Genomic DNA, 18,396 nt, shown 5'->3' on the forward strand with positions numbered 1-18,396 from the left:
CGTAGTTCTATGTTTTGTCATAATGTTCTTTCTTTGTCTAAAATTTGTCATAGATTTGGAAGTGGCACATTATATATATATATATATATATATATATATATATATATATATATATATATATATATATATATAAATCTTGTTTAATTGTACACTTTCTCTATGAAACACTGTTTACATACCTTTGCCTAGTTCTAGTAATGTGTAGCTCTCATTCTACCATCTGCCTGAACTGTTGCACAGGACTTTACTTCTACATGCATGGCTTTTTATCAGTTAATAAGAAGGTGCATTAATTGTTTAGTAGAAAGCTCTTAATTTAAATGAGTTAATACTGAAAAATAAAATTTGTAACGATAGCACACTTACAGATGTCACCTCCTTATCACTTCAAGCAGGTGTATCTATGCATGTCTGTCTCTGACGCGCACACACAACACAAATGCGAACTTGACAAAGGGTTCATATGTGATGATAGCATTAAGTGTTTGTGACATTAGCCATCTATGATTTGTTCATCTGTTACAGTAACTAAAATTACTTTACTGATTATAAATCCGTTGATTTCATTTTTTTAGCATGATGAGAAGCTGAAACTGTTTAGATTGGCATCTGAAAAGCATCAAAACATGTATCGACATGCCATGGTTGGAGAAGGAATTGACAGGCACCTGTTTTGTCTTTATGTTGTTTCCAAGTACCTTGGAGTAGATTCTCCATTTCTGAAAGAAGTAAGTAATACAATCATGTGAGTAAGTACCATTTAACCCTCCATAAAGTCAGTTTCAGGGGACAAGAGTATATGCAGTAATATCTGCCATAAGCCATCATTATGTTTTCAACCTCAAACTTTTAGACATGTCTACCTTATTCTTTCCTCAGTAAAATGCTTTATTCTACAGTCATCAAGCTGCACTTCTTAATATTCAAAGTAATTACGACCTTGTCTTTCAGGAACATGATTTGTTTTATATATGTATGCGATTGAAAAAAAGTGTATGTAATGAAAAATCCATCAGTTGTTTTAAAATGCAGATTTAGCAAAAATTATATTTTATATACCAATTTCAAACAATATTTTTTTTAAAGTAAAACTTTATATATCCTGAAAATTGTGTTAATTGGCATTGGAAGGAACTGATTTTAGATCTGTATTTGAATAGTAGTTGTAAAAGTGCTGAACATTTGTCTTAATTGTGCTGAATTTTCAAATGCAGTAAATGAAAGCTGATTAGTTGGAGTAAGTAAAATTGTAGGGAACCATTTTGGTTTCTTCTTTCTCAGAAGGGCTACTTGTCATGAGTCCTAGTAAACCAAGCCCATTTCTCCACAACCATCACTGCGCTTGCATTTCATATCCGCATGTCAGGCTTTATTTTGTATGTCCTCTTGTGTTTTCTCTCCTCATTCTTTCTGCTTTAGATCTTATTAACTATGAGATATACCGCCACTGTTATATATAACTGCATCGAGTTCAGCGCTCTTACAGTATCTGCATAGGTTTTACATCTCAGTCTGCACCGTCCTTTTCGCCCAGTACACTTATCATCCAGCAACGTTACAGCCCTAACAGGAACTTTCTCCTTCAACTGAAGTGTGCAGCCTTTGCCTTCCCATAGTCTTCATTCTGCTACTTGGTTTATCCTTTTAGCAGTACCTTAATTACAACAGCTCTACCAACCCCCTATGCACACCTTACAAGGCCTACTTGACTGACGCCCTGTAGATACACTCACAGAACAAAAAGTTTGCAATCACCCTCCCAGAACAAAACGTTCACAATCACACAGTTAACATTCCAGCACAGCATTAAAGCCTCATCATCTACACCTGCCCACTGTGAAAAAAAATAATGTACATCATAGTAAGATTTCAATATTATAATACACCAGTACTGTCCTTCATAAGAGCCACTAAAATAAAAGCACTCATCTACACTGCAGCAATAGTAAGAGGTCATGATACTGAATTCAGTCCTGGCACTCAGAACATACCTGCTCCAAAAGATATCCCCAACAAATTTCTGTGATAAACACAAGCCTTTGTCCAAGATAATGACACACTGCAGTAGTGCTAATGACACAGTCCCCAGCTGGCTAAGTCATGGATGCTACTTGAATGTTTTGTATGCTACTATTATTACTACTAATTACTGTAATGAAATTACTTTTTTGTACTCGGGAGCTTTTCTCCCCGGGCCTCCGCTGAAAAAGGGTTTCTGCTCTGTCTGTCTTGGTTAACAAATGTGAAATAAATAAATAAATAAAATTAACTTCTCCTATGTGAAAAATCTAAACCAGAGGCATATCTAGGGTGGGCCAAAGGGGATGCCATCAGGTAATTCCATTCAGTCAGTAGTGCAGTACCAGCATTCAGAAATATTGATGCCGCATTGTGGTCAGTGTTGAAGCTGTTCAGCCTTTTGTGTGTGTGGTATAATAGTGGTTTGAAGCTGGGGGGAGGCCTCAGACTGGGGAATGGCACTGGGTGCCAGAATACCTAGCTACAACCCTGTGCTAAACTTTACATGTCAGAAGTACAGTATATATTTTACCCCCCCTCCCCATTAATATACATTGTTGAGGGCAAAGCTGTGCATTGTATCAAAAGTCCATAAATATGAGCTGGAGCAGTCACTAAATATAGCTCATTAACCCTATTGTGGTGTGGAATGTCACACTTCTTGCAGCCTACATACATACTTGCATTCCATAGCATTTTTTGAAAAAGCTTAAGATAAACAAATGTTAATATTTTGTGATCAATAACAGTTATTAAAACCGTACAAATAGTGTTATCAGGAAAACATATTCTTTACAGTGATAGTAGTCCATGCATAATAGTCTTTTCATAGATACTTTAATATAATTGTAATGCACACAAACCCAGAATTATATTTTTTGCTAAATGTTCACAAATAAATTGTCATATATTGGAAACTGTGCAATCTAGACATATTTTTAGAACACTTTTGTTAACCAGGCATAGGCTTTAATGTGACATCAAGAAATTTCTCCCTAACTATGTGTTTATTGAGGTATTTACACAAATATGAAAATAGATGATTGATTGTAGCAATAATAAGTAACATTGAATATGGCTCAAGGTATGCAACTTACAGGGCAAATATCCGTGACCATTTTGTTCACAATCTACAGTTTCACCTGATGTCATGCAGTAGTTTGCAAGTCACTTGTGTTTTTAAGTATTAAGTATATATAGAAATATTTCTTATTTTCGTAATTACTAACAAATAGCTAGCAGTACCTCCAGTACAGCGTAATGTAAGTTGACATTGACAATGAACTTTCACGTCTCCTACTGTGGCATTTCAGAACACACCCCTCAATAGCAAGTAGGTCTCTCAGTTATGAATATATGAATAAATGGCAAACAATGATTAATTTCTCCTCCTCAGTTATTTTGTAATCACTCCTTGCCATTTCTAATACTGTCAGTTAGCAGGTAAGTCAGTTAGTTGAAGAAGCCTGACCCAAAAAGGATGTGGAAACCATAAGGAGCTTTGGGTGTTAACTAAATATACAAAATAGGTGCTGTAGGCTTGAATGAACTAAGCTACTAAAACTAGTCTCATCCTACAGGTTTACCCAACTTGTTTCTTAAAGAACAAGATCATGCAGTGCTAGAAACTTAGATGCCATACTAACACACATTCCAGACAGCATGTACAACTTAAAGATTATTCCCTATGAAGTGTGTGATCACAGCCTTATAATTTCATCCTGTTCACTCAAGCATCAGAAATCACCATTGAAAGTTACACACAGAAGATTCATCCAAGACTCACTCCTCAGGAAGTATTTTATTGTCTGAATAACAAATTATAGACTAGTACCCTGTTTATAAGGCAGTGTAGTGGTGTAGCAGTTAGTGTTGTCACCTCACAGCAAGAGGTTCTTTGGTTTGATTCTTTGCTGGGGTGCCTTCTGGCAGTAGGTGGAATGGACACTCTGAATTGGCCCTAGGTGTGAGTGTGTGCATCCAGATGCGTGTGTGGTGCACCCTCAGAGGAGGGTTGGGTCTTGGGCTAGGGACCTGAGCCTGTAAAACCCGTAACTGCTACAGAAACAACGAGCCCTGAAAGGTGCTCATCGCCCAGTGTATCAAATGGTGTGTAAATGGGAGAGAGACAGGCCCTGTTTATGCATACTCAGAGCCAAACGCTGTGGTATCATACTTTTATAACCTGATATCAGCTATAGATAATAAGACTACTTCAGGTCAAAAAACTGAGAATAAGACCTTCCATTGTTCCAGGTCAGAAAAACAAGCAACATCTAAGAACCTGTGGTAGAACGTGTGAGTCAAGGAAAGCTGCCCCCACAGACTGTGACAAGCATATGGCTTTATCCGCACCTCTGGAAAAGTAGCAAAGGTTCAACACACACTCTCTCTGTCTCTCTCTCACACACACACACACACACACACACACACACACACACACACTACTACCATTATTATATTTGGCAAACTTAAAAGGCCCAAAAGTATCCAGCCAGTAACCATCACAGTCCCAAGGGGAAACCCCTCTTCCTTGGACCACCAATCAAATGTACCTCAGATTTTTCCTTGATCATGCGCATTCCTTTACCTCCTCATGTTGAAACTCAAACTAAGTGCTAACACACTTAAAAATTTCTTATAAAGTTCCATCTTGCTTTCTGCTGAGGTAAGGTGTACAATAGTAATAAATGTGCTGCACCTTTGGAATGAATATGGCCTACCAATCATAACTCTACTCTTGACATAAAACACATTGCTATAAGATAACTCTGCTTCATTCATTTTGCTAGTGCAAGTGAACATCATCTGCTACCCTAAATAAAAGTAAATGGTTGCCATTCACAGCCAGAGCCTTCCTAATACTTAATACTTTTACATCCTAACTACTTAATTAAAGGTATTGACTACTACTTTTGAATGTAATTGCTATTAGAGACTGGTCATATTATTTTACATAACCAGGATGCCATTAAAGGTGACATCAACTGAAAAAAGTTTTTATTAAAGTGGTGCCAACTTGCTGGAATTATATTTCTGCATACATGACAAATAAAATGCATTTTGTTATATTTCAGAAGGAACTCAAAGCATATTTGCTTTAAGAATGTTAGTGCAGCTTCTGCATGGGGCAGAGTGTTGCATATCATGCATTGCACAGGCCCCCAGTCATATGACTCTGTCCATGCACTCCATCAAGAGTCCTACCTGGGAGAAGTGGCTAAGACAAGCCAAGACTTACCCCATCCTCTGTAGAATGAGCATGCCCCTCTTCCCCTGCTGCACTGTGAAGTGACCAAGCCACTAATTTAACCCTGGTCGCCAACTTGCCTGAGTCATATTCAGGACATTTTCCATCTATGTCATTGCTGCAGCTTGATTGTGTTTGATTGTCAGTGAATATTTGTTGATTTTAAGTAAGGTATATGTTTGCTTATATTTGCTCCTCCCGTTATTGCCAAGTTACTTTATTCTGTCTGCATAATAACTGTTGCACTGTTTCATTCTTTCTAACATTCACATACAAATTCCTTACTTTGTACCATGGATATAATACTGTGTCTGTTTTTCTTGTCTTCTTTTCCCATGCTTAATATTGTAGCTGTTTTTTTTTCCTGTCCAGTTTTTTGGCCACTGTTTATTGTATTTTTTGTGCGTTTTTCTGTTTTTCTCTGTGCCATTGCCCCAGTTCATGGCAGAAAAGAGCTCATCCTTTCACCAGTTCACTTATCCTTTTTATGTAACTAACAAAAAGTAAATGCATGTCGCACTGAGTATGGAGTCGATAAGTCTATGTATAAATTATGTTAAAGGACGGGTAGTGGTCAGCATTGTGGAATGGGCATTTCAGACTGGAGAGTGACTGAGTGATCTTGTAAGTGACAGCTGGGACTCATTATGGCATACTTGTTGATGTGTATGCATAGGAATAGAGTGCAAGAGTACACTGAACTGGGCAGGGAAACACGAAACATCAAATGTGAAGCAGTAAAACGGAACTCACTTTTTTTTTAATTTCTCCAAGTTTTCTGGGTTGCTAATACCATGACGGGAATGGACCCCATTCCTGAGTAAAAGTACGATTAAAGTTTATGAAGTTAGTATTGTTTCACTCTTTGATGTCAGCCAAAAGTGCTCTTTGCAGCACCTGCAGTGTTCCCAGTAATGACTTCTCCTGCAGTTCATATGGGGGTTACATGAATTGGTAACATATCTAAGTACGATTGTAAATTCTTTTTTATAAGACCCATTGCTCCTACTACTATTGGAACTGTTTGGGTATCTTTCTTCCACATGGCTCTCGTTTTTGCCTGCAGATCTAGGTATTTTATGACTGTGTGTCTCTCTGTACGCAAGACACTGTAGTCACTAGGTGTGGTGATTTCAATGATCAGTGCTACTTTTGTCTTCTTTTCATGGACTACTATGTCTGGTTTTCTAACATCTGGCTTTTGAACTGTTGGTAATGGGTGATCCCATGTGATATAAACTTCATAATTTTCTATGATTCTTTGTGGCTCATGTTTCCTGTGTTTTTCAGCCACTTAGATACCATAATGTTTGCACAATCTCACCACATTATTATGCCTTTCAGTATACAGTCTCTCTGTCACAACCAGCAACAAGGTGTGTGACTGTTTCCAATTAGGTTTAATAAAACCTACATTTGTCTGTTTCTCCCACATGTTCAATGGACTTTGTAAATCAGCATGTACATAGCCCACTGTCTTGGGCTGCCAATATTAACCTTCCATTTCTTGGTTTGAATTCGCCTCTCCATAACCATTCCTGCATTCGTTCTTGATCAACATGAGGCTCTTCCAAAAGTTTTCTATACTTACAACTATGCTTATGTTTTTCCACATTTCTTGCCTTCTCATCTGGTCCTTTACCTTATATTCTTTCTTTTGTTTTTTGGCACATTCAGTTGCTACCTGGTTTTTATTCACTTCTGGTTTGAGTTCCATTTCTGCATGATGTCGATATGCTTCTGATAAATTAAGCAGAGACGTCATCTTAGATTTATTCTCCTCATGTTTCAAAACTTTCACTACATTTGGATCTTGTAAGGTCAGTATAGATGTGTGGAGTCCCACGATTGCAGATCTATACATGTAATCAATTTCAAGGAAGCCCATCCCTCCTTCGGAGTGGGGAATATATAATCTTGGTATACACTGATTTTTATAAATCATTTGGTGAGCATGAAGCATCCTTCTTGTTTTAATATCCAGTCTATCCAACACTCTTTGGTGCCAGTCAATCACTCCAAAACTGTACGTTAGGACAGGAAGAGCAAATTGATTTATAGCTTGGATCTTGTTCATAGATGATGCTGATGTTCTTTGTGTTTCACTGTTGCGGTTATCACACTTGGGTTATCTGCCTGCAGGTAGCCCTCAGTTGGCCTGAATACCTGGGACTTAGTATTTTTGTGTCAGTTGCTGTCGCTCCAGGACTGATGTCAGGTCAGCCGATGCCCTAACATCAGTCTTTCTTGCCGTGGAGCCCGAAGCAGAAGCAGTTCCAACGAGTGCCAGTCGGCCGCTACCTGAGTTTTTCATTTACAAATTGAATCATCCTGAAGTCTTCTAAAGCTAAGTACCCCATTGGGGATCCTTTTTTCTTGCTCTAACCGATGTCAGAAAAAGTTAACAATTGTCTTGCCTGTGGAAAGCAAATACCACACCAAGATTTTCATTCTTACTGTGTCACCTGTTTAGGCCCAGACCACGACGTACCTCGCTGTCAGTTTTGTGGCTTGTTCAATGCCTGAACCATTCGTTCTCGGGCCCTTATTGTCGCTAAATGCTTTCGTTCTCAATCTCCGTATTCCGAAATGGCTTCGGTAAGCCATCTGACTACCGATATTCTGAAAAACATAAGGGTAAAGACAGAGACAGACCGCACAGGTCCAAAACTGCTGACGACGCTTTCGTTAAGCTAGTCGCCAGTTCGCCGGTACTCAGTGAGGTGCTTTTGCAGCCCCTGATGCCAGTTTCTATGGATTCGCAGGCCTCTAACCCGTTCAGAGTCCGATACGCCACGAGACTCTTCTTCGACTATGGCACCTGCTGATGTCTCTACCTTGGATGAGTCTGGAGCTGCTGAGCAGGCACCGGCTTCTGAGGAAGTTCTTCACACTAACGATGTGCGACACAAATTGACAACCTCTTTCGCGTCTTCAGTTCTGACAAAAACTACCGAGTTTCTAGGCCCAAGAGTATGCGCTACTCCTAAAAAACCAACGACCAAAGCGCATGCACCTGCTTCCTTTACACAACATAAAATGGCAGAAGACCTTATTATACTGATTAGAGGAAGCCAGCCCTCCCCTTCTAAGAGAAAAAAAGACCAGTCCCCTGCAACTTCAACAGACCAAGAGTCCGACAACTCTGAGGTATCTGATTATCAAGACATGCCCTTATCTGCTTATGAGGTTTCTGATGCAGAGGACTCCATTCCCTCTGCCTCTCCTCCCGAGGACCTTTCTTTTGGTAAAACCTTACGTACTTTTAGAGAGCATTTCCATTGGGAATGCCAAGACTATCCTCAGTCCAAAAAGAGACTCAGAGAATTTCTAGATTTGCCATAACATAGGCCTTTAGCAATACCCCCAGTACCGGATGTTGTTGCTGTCTTTATGGAATCCAGCCTTACTCCTGATACTTTACCCCCTCCTAGGAAACCAGACAGGTGCTACAGAGTACCTGATTCTCACAAATTCCTTTTCAAAAATCCTACTGCTGATCCAGAGACCATTTCCCAGGGGCCTAAAGGTATCAAAGCAACTACAGCTAAGAATCCCACACCTTCTGACAGGGATTCCAGAGTTTTGGACAGATGGGGTAGGAAAGTATATACCTTTGCAATTCTCGCCATTAGGGCTCTGAATTGTCAGTTTCACATGCTGAAGTACCAACAACATATTATGGAGCTTATTAATTAAAAAATAGCAACCTTTACAGACTGTGCAGAAGACAAAGAATAGCAAGAGCTTATGCGTTCTGCAAGCCAAGTCAACAAGCATACATTGCAGTGTGGTTTTGATGCCCTAGAAGCATCTTGCAGGGCAGCAGTCACTGGTTCTTTACTGAGAAGGCATGCTTGGCTTAAGGAACAGACCTTGACAGACCATGTCAAATCAAAGTTATTATGCTCCTTTGCACAAGGACACTCTGTTGGGCACCAAAGCAGAAGAGGTACTTAAAAAGGTGGAAGAAAAAGCTAAATCTACGCAGACAGTTAAATAATTCTTGCAAGTACAGCCTCCTAGATTCAGTAGGCATTGCCCCTCGAAACATTGGTCCTTTCCAGCCCCATCAAGGCCATCTCAAACCACACCCAGGGGTAACAGACCACACAGACTACAGTCTCAAGGTATGCAGAGATCTAAGCAATGGACTGCCTCCACCTCCAAAGCAGGGAGTGCTAAGCCACCCCCTTATGGAAAGAATTCCCAATGACTTCTCAACTCCACTCCCCACCTCTGCCCAACTGCTTGTGCTCCTAGAAGGAAAACTTGCCCTTCATACAAAAAACTGGATTTCCATCACTAAAGACCAATGGGTCCTCAACATTGTATCCCAGGGGTACAAATTTTACTTCCACTCACTGCCTACCCTAAAAGGGTTCCCAGGCTTTCTTCCAAACCAATGGGCAGACACACAAAACCAAGTTCAGTCGCTGCTGTCTATAAAGACAATTCAGCCTATTCCTGCAGAACAGACAGGTCAAGAATTCTACTCCAGACTCTTCCTGGTACCCAGAAGAGGGCACTTGGCACCCAGTCCTGGATCTTTCAATTCTCAACACCTTCCTGATGGTACCAAAATTCAAAATGCTCACCCTGCAGCAGCTTCTACCTGTGCTAGGCAAGGATGCCTGGTTAGTCACCCTAGACTTAAAAGAAGCTTATTTGCACATCCCTATAAGAGACTCATGCAGGAAATATCTACGCTTCAGGGCAGGATCTATGAATTATCAGTTCTCTTCACTTCCCTTTGGCTTATCCACTGCTCCCAGAGTATTCACAAAATGCCTGGCTCCAGCCATTGCTTACTGCAGACAGAGAAATATCCAAATTTACCCGTACTTGGACGACTGCCTGATTCAAGCAGACCGTCAGGAAATGCTGTTGCGGCACCTGACATTTGTAAAAAACCTTCTAACTTCCCTGGGGTACACCATCAACAAGAAGAAATCAAAACTTATCCCCAGTCAAAAGATTGCATTCCTGGGAGCAAGCTTGGACACAGCATCCCAGATGGCATTCCTCACTCCAGAAAAACAAGCCTATCTGACAGACTATTTTACGCAAATGGCCACCAGAACCCAGCTATCTGCAAGGAAAATCCTGCAGGCTCTAGGGTTCATGGCCTCATGCATCCTACTAATTCCATATGCCAGACTGCATATGAGGCAACTTCAGTGGTACTTAAAACGTCTTTGGTGCCAACATTCTCAGGACCTGGAAACCTGTCATATCCTAAGGACAGAGTTTCTTTGGTGGGCAGCAGCATGCAACCACAACAAAGGACTGCCCTTTACTCAACCCCACGCTGCCTAGACCCTAACCACAGATGCATCAGACTATGCCTGGGGGGACACATGGACGGCAAGTCCATTCAGGGTCACTGGAGCCCAAATCAAATTCATCTGCACATCAACCAAAAAGAGATGCTAGCTGTGCAGCATGCTCCGACAGCTTTCAGATCCTTACTGTCACCAGGACACCTGCTAATAAAAACAGACACCACCACAGTTATGTGGTACATCAACAAGCAGGGGGAACCCACTCTTACTCACTCTGCAGACTACCTATGGCCCTGTGGAATACGGCCTTGGACATGCAGGTCCATCTGCAAGCACAATTCCTGTCAGGCAAACAAAATTCACTGGCAAACGACTTAAGCAGAAATCTCCTAGACCCACACGAGTGGCAGTTAGAGCCCAGCACCCTCAACCTTCTGGTTCAGAAATGGAGGATCCCAGAGGTGGATCTGTTTGCCTCCCCCTGCAATCATCAGCTCAGCAAATTCTGTACCAGGACTCCTCACAGCAGGGGCCTGGAAAGTGGATGGCCCTATCTTTCCAGTGGGTAAATCTCTCAATCTATGCCTTTCCCCTTCTGCCCCTTTTCTCAAAAGTATGGTTCAAGATAAGACAGGACAGACCAAGGACAATTCTGATTGCCCCAGATGGCCATGCTAGTACTAGTACCCACTCCTGCGCAGACTGTCACCGGTGCCACCCTGGCACCCACACCAGAACCCAAACCTGCTCTCTCAGCAGGGGAGACAGATCTTGCACCTGCAACTGCAAACCCTAAATCTTGCAGCCTGGCGTATTCCTTGAATTCTCACCCAGTAACTAGCCTAAGTAAGCAGGTGCAGGACGTCGTTCTTAAAGCCAGAAGACCCAATACAAAGAAAACCTATGCTGATAAGTGGAAAAAGTACTGCTCCTGTATTCAATCTAAATGAGAAGACACAAATTTCCCCTCCCTGCCTCTAATCCTGGATTACTTAGCAGATCTACTCCACAGAGGCCTATCCTTCTCTTACATTAAGATCCATGCCTCTGCCATTTCAACTCATTACCCTCTTATCAAACAGTTCCTGAGAGAGGCAAACAAATTAAGGCTGCCAAGGAGGTCACCCCCCCCACCTGAACCCTTAACTTTGTAATGGAAAAGCTCACGCTTCCCCCCTTTGAACCTGCAGCATCAGCAGAGTTAAAATTCCTCTCTTGGAAAACAGCCTTGCTTCTGGCCATCACTTCAGCTAGAAGAGTGTCTGAGCTACAAGCACTCATGGCTGTGGAACCCTTCATTATTTTCCATGCTGACAGGGTTTCTGTCAGGACTAACCCTTCCTTTATGCTTAAAGTGGTATCCAGTGTGGCTCTCAACCAATCTATCCATTTGCCAACCTTCTTCTCTAATCCTCAAAATAAAGGGGAAAGGATCCTGCACTCCTTGGACATGCACAGACAGCTCAGAGTCTACCTTGATATAGGACTAAGCACTTCAGGAAATCTGACCAGTTACTAGTTAGCTTTGCACTAGGGGCAGAGGGCAAGACCATTTCTAAACAAACAATTTCCAAATGGATAGCACACTGCATCAATTTCTGCTACAAGCACCATGGGAAACCAACCCCTCAGGGGGTCAGAACACATTCCACTAGGGCAGCTTCTACCTCTACAGCATTCCTCAGGGGAGTCCCTATCAACGACATCCTGGAAACTGCTACTAGGAGTTCTTTACACACCTTCACAAAACATTACCACCTGCCTATCTTTTCCAAATCCAGGGCAGGTTTTGCAAAAGCAGTCCTGCAAGGCATACTAGCAAGCCCCAACTCTTCTTCACTGCCTCCACCCTTTTTCAGCTTTGGGAATCTACCCATGTGTGATGATTGCAACAGTGAAACATGAAGAACATAGTACAGTTGTGTACACTTACCATAAATGTAGATGCTCGAATGTGTTCACTATTGCATTCCTGGTTTCCCTCCCTCTGGCCCCCTTGTTTCTGTTGCTCTCTGTCCTCTCTATGTCTATTACTCACCCCTTCTGAGGTATTGGTATTTACTTTGTACTGGTGGTGTTTTTCCCCACCATAACTTAGCTCCCTATATGGGGGGGGGGCTCCTGACATTTGGGGCAAGAAAAACTGATGTAATGGCGTTGACTGCCTGTTTTTATACCCCTGACGACCTGATGTCAGTCCTGGAGCGACAACAACTGACTCAGAAATACTAAGTCTCTGGTATCTGGGCCGACTGAGGGCTACCTGCAGGCAGATAATCCAAGTGTGATGACTGCAACAGTGAATACACTCGACCATCTACATTTATGGTTAAGTATATACAACTGTACTTTCTCAGGATTAATTTAAGTCTTCTGAAGTACTCCTTACTGAGTTTTATTCGCATTTGTTCATGTTTTATTGCTGATCCTTCATCAATTCCCAAGTATTTTTACACTCCCTCTTGCTCAAGTTTTTATATCACAGTCTTGTCCCAAACTGATGTTTTCTTGGTGCTGCAGTTTTCCTTTTTTAAAGGTTGCTTTTGCACATTTATCAAGACCAAATGAATTTCCAATATCATCTGAAAATGTTTTGACAACCTGCAGCTCTGCTTTCGGTTCCTCATCTGATGAGCTATACAGTTTTAAATCATCAACAAAGAGAAGATGAGAAGTCATTAGACTTTGTTGTTTTCTAGATGCCAAATTGTAGACATGGCCTAAGCTGTTACGCAAACAGCTTAATGGATTAATGGCAAGGCAGAATAGCAACAGTGACAGAATCACCCTAGAATATCTCCCTTTGAATTTTTATCCCTGGGATAATAATCTGTCCTTTATCATGGTTACTGTAATGTAGTCAATCAGTGTAGGGTGTATCTTATACATTTTTAAGCACTGTTTTATCCATGAATGTGGGATACTATCAAATGTTTTTTTGTAGTCAATCCATGCCATACTTAGATTCTTCCCCTTCTTACAGTTGTCCACAGTAACTTTAACAACAAATGATCCTGTGTTCCATATGACTTTCTTTTATTGCCTTTTTGTTCTACTGCCATAACTGAGTTTTCTTCTAAATGAGTATAAACTCTGTCGGTGTCAATTCCCATGTATAGTTTATATATCGTTGGAAGACAAGTTATTGGTCTGTAATTTTTAGGGTGGCTTGCAGGTTCACTCTTAAGTAAGAGCATTGTTTTTCCTTTTGTTAACCAGTGCGGTGTCTGTTCGGGGTGCACATATAAATAGTTCTTACTCATAGCTAAATCCTCATGCAAAGAAGTTAATACTTTAAGCCAAAAGTTAGGTACTGCATCTGGGCCTGGTGTTTTCCAATTAGAGGCTTTTCTTAACTTTGTTTCAATCTCTCTGGCTGTTATTTCATCCGATTTTATATCCTGTACCTTTAAACTTATTATTATTTCTTTTACTTCTTCTATCCATTTACCATCTTTGTTATGCTCCACAGGATTTTCATAGATACTTCTCCAAATCTATTTCTTCTTTTTTTGGTGGTCTTTCGATTCCTTTTACCTTATTTCCAAATTTTCTATAAATTTTTTTTTGATCATCAATAAATTGCTTATTTTGTAATTTTCCTTTATATTTGTCTTCATATCTTCTAAGTCTTTCCGCCTATGCTGAAATTTGTAGTTTATTTACGATAATACATGATGGATCCTGGTCTGTTCTAGTACTGTGCATTGCTTTTATCACATCTATCTTTCTTAGTATTTTTGTTGATCTGGTCCCTCTTCTATAATCTTCTAACAGTGACACTTCTTGTCTTAGCTGCTTTATAGTTTTCTCTATTCAATATTTCCATGATGGTATTTACTTTCGCCCATTCCTTTCCCTCGCCACCCTGTGTTCCTGTGGTAGAACTTTATCAGTTATAAATTTAGCAGCACAGTAATATATTCTGTTTACTTCTGTTATATTGTTTGGATCTATGTGGACAGTTCTGATTACTGTGTTTATTTGTTTTGTCAAACTTCTGACTTTTGGGGTTTTATTAACCTTCTGTAGTCTTATTTCTTTCATTGATCTTGATACATCTGTCTATGTCTGTTAAGTCAAGCAACAATTCTCTTAACTCATTTTCTTCCAAACTGAGGGCACATCCCTTATTTTCTGTTTCCTGCGGGCATTCTATAGAAGATTCTATAGCATCTTCCTGTGGCACATTCTCTTCAACTTCATCCTGTGCCATCCGTTGCTCTATCATATGGGAACTCACTGGCCTATCATTCCTCAACATTGACTGCATCAGACTTTCCACAGTTTTCTGTTCCTTCCTTTGCTGTCTAGCTTCAAGTGAACGTTTATACTGGTTTTCTGTGGAAGGCTCCAAAACATCTTGATATGGCATCTGCCCAATTGCTTCCTGTTCCACTGGTTTCCCCTTAATTTGGATATCCATTGCTCTGTCCTGTTGTGGTGCTTTCTGCATTTGATTCTCTACACTAAATCCTTCTCTTTGCAGCTGCTCCATAACCTCAGTTTCTATTTCTTTGACTACTAATCTCTTTTTCTACTTTTCCTCTTAAACTCCTTATTTTTTGTATTGTAAAGTTTTCCATATCCAGATTCCTTTGCCTGTTTTTCTCTTCAAATATCTTTGGTGCTGCTCTTATTGTATTGGTTAGTTTTGCTTTCTCTTTTGCATAAATATTATACCATATTAAATCTCTTTTCCTTTCCCCTGTCCATATTTCTTCTTCATGTCTCCTGATGATCTTGCTTCTCCTTATTCTGGGGACTCACTCCATCATGCTGTGATGTAGTCTGTGTTAGACCTTCTACATTAAATCCTTCACTTCGCAGGCACTCCATAACTTCACCTTCTATTTCTTTAATTTCTGCTTTACTAATCTTCTTTTCCACATTACATCGTTGTGCTATTAATCTTTTTATTGTGAAATTTTCCATGTCTGGATGCTTTTTCCTGTATTTCTCTTATATTTTTGAAACTGCCTTAGTTAACTTGGCTTTCTCCTTTGCATAAATATTGCACCATATCAAATCTCTCTTCCTTTCCCATGTCCATATTTCTTTTTTGTATTTTTCAAATATCTCTAGGTTTTGTTGTTTATATTTTCACACTTCCCCAGATGCTTCTTTTTCCAAACAGATCAAAGTTTCTTGATCTGTATACTGTTTTTCAAAAATCTGTTGTATTAATGAACACAAATTTTTATTTGAAGCTACTGACAGTTTTTCTTGCGGAAGTATTTTTATTTCCTCTAATTTCTCTCTTAATCGTTTTGTATATCTTACGTCTGGAAATTCTGGGCTTTTTGCATAATAGTAACAATACATAATTTCTTTCTTATCCTCAGTAGTCCACTCTATCGTCTTTATGGCTCTTTTTGGCCAATCAATTTTTGTGAACTGCTACTTCCAACGGGGGGCCATATTCCCCCTGGGCCTGGCCTAGTCCCATTGTTGGAATGTTTCCGTATTTTGAGGATTCTACCCTGTCATTTTTCCAGTCCTGGCACCAGTGCGCCTACCAGGATTGAGCACTTTTTTATCCTGGGTCTTGTGCACCAAGCTATCTTTTTTTGTTTTTGACTTACTTCTGTCCATGATATATGCTATATAAATACAGTCTATATATCAGCGTCGCCTTGGTGAGATTTTGTGAAAAACAGGGTCCACCTCATGAAGGTACTCACCAAGACTTGAGGATGAATTCAGTTTTAGGACTGCTACTGTCCTTTGATTGCTGACTTTTCATCCCTCCATTAGGACCCCTTCGTCTCTCTATTAGGACCTTTTCATCTCTCCATTAGGACCACCATTTTCAGTCATATGCTGGAATGCAGTGTAAAGTGATTTCCTCTTATTTTTTAAACAACTTTATTAAATTATCACTTAAGCCATATGTGGACATATACTAACAGAAAAGAAAACAAACCATTTTAACATGTTGCCATATAAATACAATAGGCATCAAATATGTTTTCTTTGTTCTTATCATCAGTCCAACATTACAGAAAAGTTGCCAATTCCTGCCTTCCCTTAAACTTCACTCCTCCTCAACATTATTATGCAGGTTCTGTTCCCACACTTTCCATTTACTTCTATGTATTTTTGCTTCTTCTGTTTTTCAAAGATCTCTCTTCCATTTCTTTTATCTCTTTTATAATATACATTTCTTCAAAAGTAGATGGTGTAGACTTTGATTTCCCTTTTCTAGTTATTGCTTTTTGGCAGCTAACATAATTAATCTTAATAAGGCCTTGCTGTGTGTAGGCAATTCAGATCCTGTATCCCAGCTCAAAAGAATCATTTCCTTACAGCCATTTGTTCATCCAGTATTTCTGATAAGAGTTCTCTGTAGAAATTTTTTTAATTCTGCCAACTCATTACACTTCCAAAACATTTATTCCTGGTTATCTCTTTCTTCTCCTTCTCCCCTCCAGTATTTTCTGTCTGGCTGTCAAAAAATTCTCTGCAGTCTGCTGGGGTATAAAAATACCTGTGCAGACACTTCTAAGCAAGTATCCTAAACCTTCTGGACTTGGTTGCATACTTGGGAGCCATACGTATGTGTTCCCATTGTTTTCTTGTAAATTGCTTTTCCAGTCTCTCTTCCCAATCTTTTCTAACCTCCATTGATTGATTTTTATTGTTATTGTACATACAGTATTTTATATGCCCTACTATTATCCCTTTTTTAACAGCTGTTTCTGTTCTAGATTCAGCTGAAAAGTGTACCAGAACAGGTCTTTCACTTAAAATTCCCTTATCCCGTTCACTTTGCGTGTACTCTGAGATCAAGCCCTAATAGGAAGACATTCTCTAGCTTGCAATTTAAAGGGCAGTAATGGGGTTATGTTATTAAATGCTTAACTTCTCTGTCCTTTTTCTCCCCATTTACATTACCTGCTGTGAATAAACAATAGTACATTTAAAATATTTTAAATCGACTGTTTCTATCCACTAGAACAGTACCTTACCATACTGTGGTGGTTTCAGTTTCAAAAAGCTCTTATCCCACCCAGGAAAAGCTTGCTGCAATCTCCGATTCATTGATGTCATCAAGGCCAGTGAATACAGGTAGTTTTCTGGCCAGTCCCCTCCCCAAACTGATATCACCCCAACCATCCTAAAAATCCACCCATGCTGTGATGTCACATCTCCTTGGCCCTTCCCCTACCCATACAGAAAGTAAAGGCTAGAACAAAGGAAGCAGTGCATGAGTCAAGTTTCTTGCTGTAAACTGTCAATCACAGCAGGTAACAGTTCACATTACCCTTAGCATTTTGATAGCTAGGGAATTTAGGTGTGAAGGGGGATGGGAGATGAGTCAAAGCAGTACAATTCAGGCTTCACAAAAGACTTCAGTTTAGCCATTCTAAAAAGAATCAAGAGTAAAAAGCACTTGGAAAGTCTGTTTCGTGGCATTTGCACTGTTTGTGTTTTAAGTAGTTATTGAATGGCGTGAAATGTTACTTAAAACTAGCTGACTGAAAGACAGCAGTGCATGCATGTACAATCAGTGAAGTGACAGGATCTGTAGGAAGAAAGAGGCCTGTGTAATGTAATTTTTTTGCAGATAAACACTGCATTGTGAGATACCTAGAGGCAGATTAAACAACAAGGATCACTTCAAAAGTGAGTCAGACTCAGAAATTACATATAAAATATTTAAAAACCTGTAAATAGTACCATAGTGGTGTTAAAATGTAGGAAACACCAAACCATGATGAAATAAACATGTTTTTTTTTTTTTTTTTTTAGTCTGTAGGTGTGGTTCTCCTTTAAATGTCTTCTTGCTTCATCCCACTCTTTTTACCTTTCTTGCTTGAGTTATTTGCTCCAAGTATC

The 18,396-nt window shown here is 39.9% G+C and overlaps 1 protein-coding gene across 1 annotated transcript in view; it reads left to right on the forward strand.

Annotated features, from left to right (window-relative positions):
* Positions 1 to 18,396, forward strand: part of CPT1A (carnitine palmitoyltransferase 1A) — an 849,468-nt gene that overhangs the window by 763,352 nt on the left and 67,720 nt on the right. Inside the window, exon 16 of the mRNA XM_044067299.1 lies at positions 576 to 728. Coding sequence (XP_043923234.1) covers positions 576 to 728 — 153 coding nt within the window. The remainder of the gene's footprint in view (positions 1 to 575; positions 729 to 18,396) is intronic.

This window comes from Protopterus annectens, chromosome 3.part1 (genome assembly GCF_019279795.1).
Source record: "Protopterus annectens isolate FY-2018-M chromosome 3.part1, PAN1.0, whole genome shotgun sequence".
NCBI lineage: Eukaryota > Metazoa > Chordata > Ceratodontiformes > Protopteridae > Protopterus > Protopterus annectens.